Source organism: Nicotiana tomentosiformis, chromosome 8, assembly GCF_000390325.3.
Source record: "Nicotiana tomentosiformis chromosome 8, ASM39032v3, whole genome shotgun sequence".
In the NCBI taxonomy this organism is placed as follows: Eukaryota; Viridiplantae; Streptophyta; class Magnoliopsida; order Solanales; family Solanaceae; genus Nicotiana; species Nicotiana tomentosiformis.
The window spans coordinates 16,101,722-16,103,881 of record NC_090819.1 but is presented as its reverse complement, the minus strand read 5'-3'; the positions used below and the strand labels follow the sequence as shown (position 1 = coordinate 16,103,881).

The window sequence follows — 2,160 nt, the reverse complement described above, 5'->3', positions numbered from 1 at the left end:
AACTTGGTATCAAAGCAAGGTTTTAAAATGTCCTAGAATGTCTCGGAGCCGTATCTAGTAGAGTCCTTGTTATCGGTGTGATGTCGACCACATCTATAATTAGGATGCTACATAGGCATTTAGGAATAATATCCTTCTTTCATGTTCTCGATCGTGCGATAAAACTGATGGTAAGATTATTCTTACTTTAACTCGTGCACTACTTTAACTTTCAGTATATGACACCTAAGAAGAAGGTAAGAACTGGCCAAAGATCCAATGTCACCCCAAGAGTGACAGTTGACCCTATAATTGATGATGCGGTTGAGCACCCGAGGAGTGCGAATATTCCTCCAGTTATTACACTGCCTGACTCTACTACAACTGATCAGACCGCACCTGTCCCTACACTTACTGAGGATGCAACGGTCCCTCCGACTGGTATACCAGTTCCAGCTTCTGATTTCGGTGTTTCTGATATTGATCTTAGGGGAGCCATACAGATGTTGACTCAAATAGTGGCTTTCCAAGCCCAGATATCTAATGTTATACCCACTTCTTCCAGTCAGCCAGGGGATTCTTCTAGTTCCAGGGTGAACAGGTTTCTCCAGTTGTATCCTCCAGTGTTCACAGGTACTAACACAGAGGAGGACCCCAGGACTTCATTGATGATATGCACATGACTCTCCGAGTTGTGCGTGCTATTGAGACAGAGGTTGTGGAATTGGCCTCCTACCGCCTGAAAGAGGTGGCTTATTCTTGGTTTGAACTATGGAAGGAGTCCCGTGAATAAGGAAGCCCTCCGTCGAGGTAGGGTGAGTTTGTCGATGCCTTCATTGATCATTTCTTGCCTGCCGAGACTAAGGTAGCCCATGCTGCTGAGTTTGAGAACTTGAGGCAAGGTAGCCTGAGTGTGTGGGATTACCATATAAGATTCGCGTACCTGTCTAAGTATGCTATTTACATGCTGTCCACTATGGAGGCTAGAGTGTGCCGACTTGTATAGGGCCTTAGTCCCTTTGTAATTAATGAGGCCGCTACAACAGCCTTGAATTCTGATATGAACAATGGAAAGATGGTGGCATTCGCTCAAGCCACAGAGACCCGCAAATTGAGGAACAGAATGGAGCGAGAGGGTAGTAATAAGGCCCGGTCTGCGGGCAACTTTGGTAGTTCTTCTGGTGGTGGCAAGTCAATATTCAGGGGAGGGTCGTCAGGGCCATCCCAGTCCTTTTATCAGTCTTCGGCTAGTGCACCGCCATCCGGGCCCAGTCATCAGCAGCAGTGGAGCCATTTCAGGCCCAGTCAGGGCAACAGGGGCTCCCATCAGCAAGGTCATCATGGTGGTAGATTCCAGCAGCAGAGGAGGCCCCCATTCCCTCGTTGTGGAAAGATGCACCTAGGAATATGCTACATGGACTTACCCATATACTACGGATATGGATTTAGGGGTCACATTCAGAGGGATTGTCGTTCGTCCCGCCAGGGTGCTGGCAGGGGCATGGCACAACCAGCTAGTTCTGCAGCTACTACATCCATAGCACCACCTCTAGCTCGAGGCACTCCAACACCCGCATGGCATGGTGCAGCTAGGGGTGGATCACATAGTTTGGGAGGATCCAACCGTTTCTATGCTATGAGGGGTCGCCAGAATTCAGAGGCTTCTCCAGATGTTGTCACAGGTATATTGACTGTTCAATCTCATGATATGTATGCTCTTATTGATCCAGGTTCTACTTTGTCATATGTCACTCTTATGTTGCTTTGGAATTTGGGATAGAACCGGAACAGCTTCATGAGCCGTTCTCTGTATCTACTCCGGTTGGTGAGTCTATTTTGGTCGCACAGGTTTATGGATTATGTTATCATGTTGTGTGGTTGGGGTACCATGTCCGATCTCATTGAATTGGGAATGATTGATTTTGATGTGATAATGGGGATGGACTGGCTTTATTCTTGTTTTGTCGAGCTTGATTGCCAAACTAGGACTGTTAAGTTCGAATTTCCAAACGAGCCAGTTATTGAGTGGAAGGGTGATGTTGTATTGCGGAAGGGTAGGTTTATTTCTTACCTTAAGGCCACGAAAATGATCAACAAGGGGTGTATTTACCATTTGGTCCGAGTTACGGACATCGAAGCACCCACACTTGAGTCCGTGCATGTTATGAATGAATTTTCGGG

At 46.9% G+C, this 2,160-nt stretch overlaps 1 protein-coding gene across 1 annotated transcript; it reads left to right on the top strand.

Moving 5' to 3' along the window:
• The first annotated feature begins 218 nt into the window (after window positions 1-218).
• On the top strand, window positions 219-1,759 carry LOC138897109 (uncharacterized). Its single transcript, XM_070183066.1, has 3 exons — window positions 219-236; window positions 372-580; window positions 1,183-1,759. Exons 1-3 carry the CDS (start codon window positions 219-221, stop codon window positions 1,757-1,759), a joined length of 804 nt encoding a protein of 267 aa, XP_070039167.1.
• The last annotated feature ends 401 nt before the right edge of the window (window positions 1,760-2,160 follow it).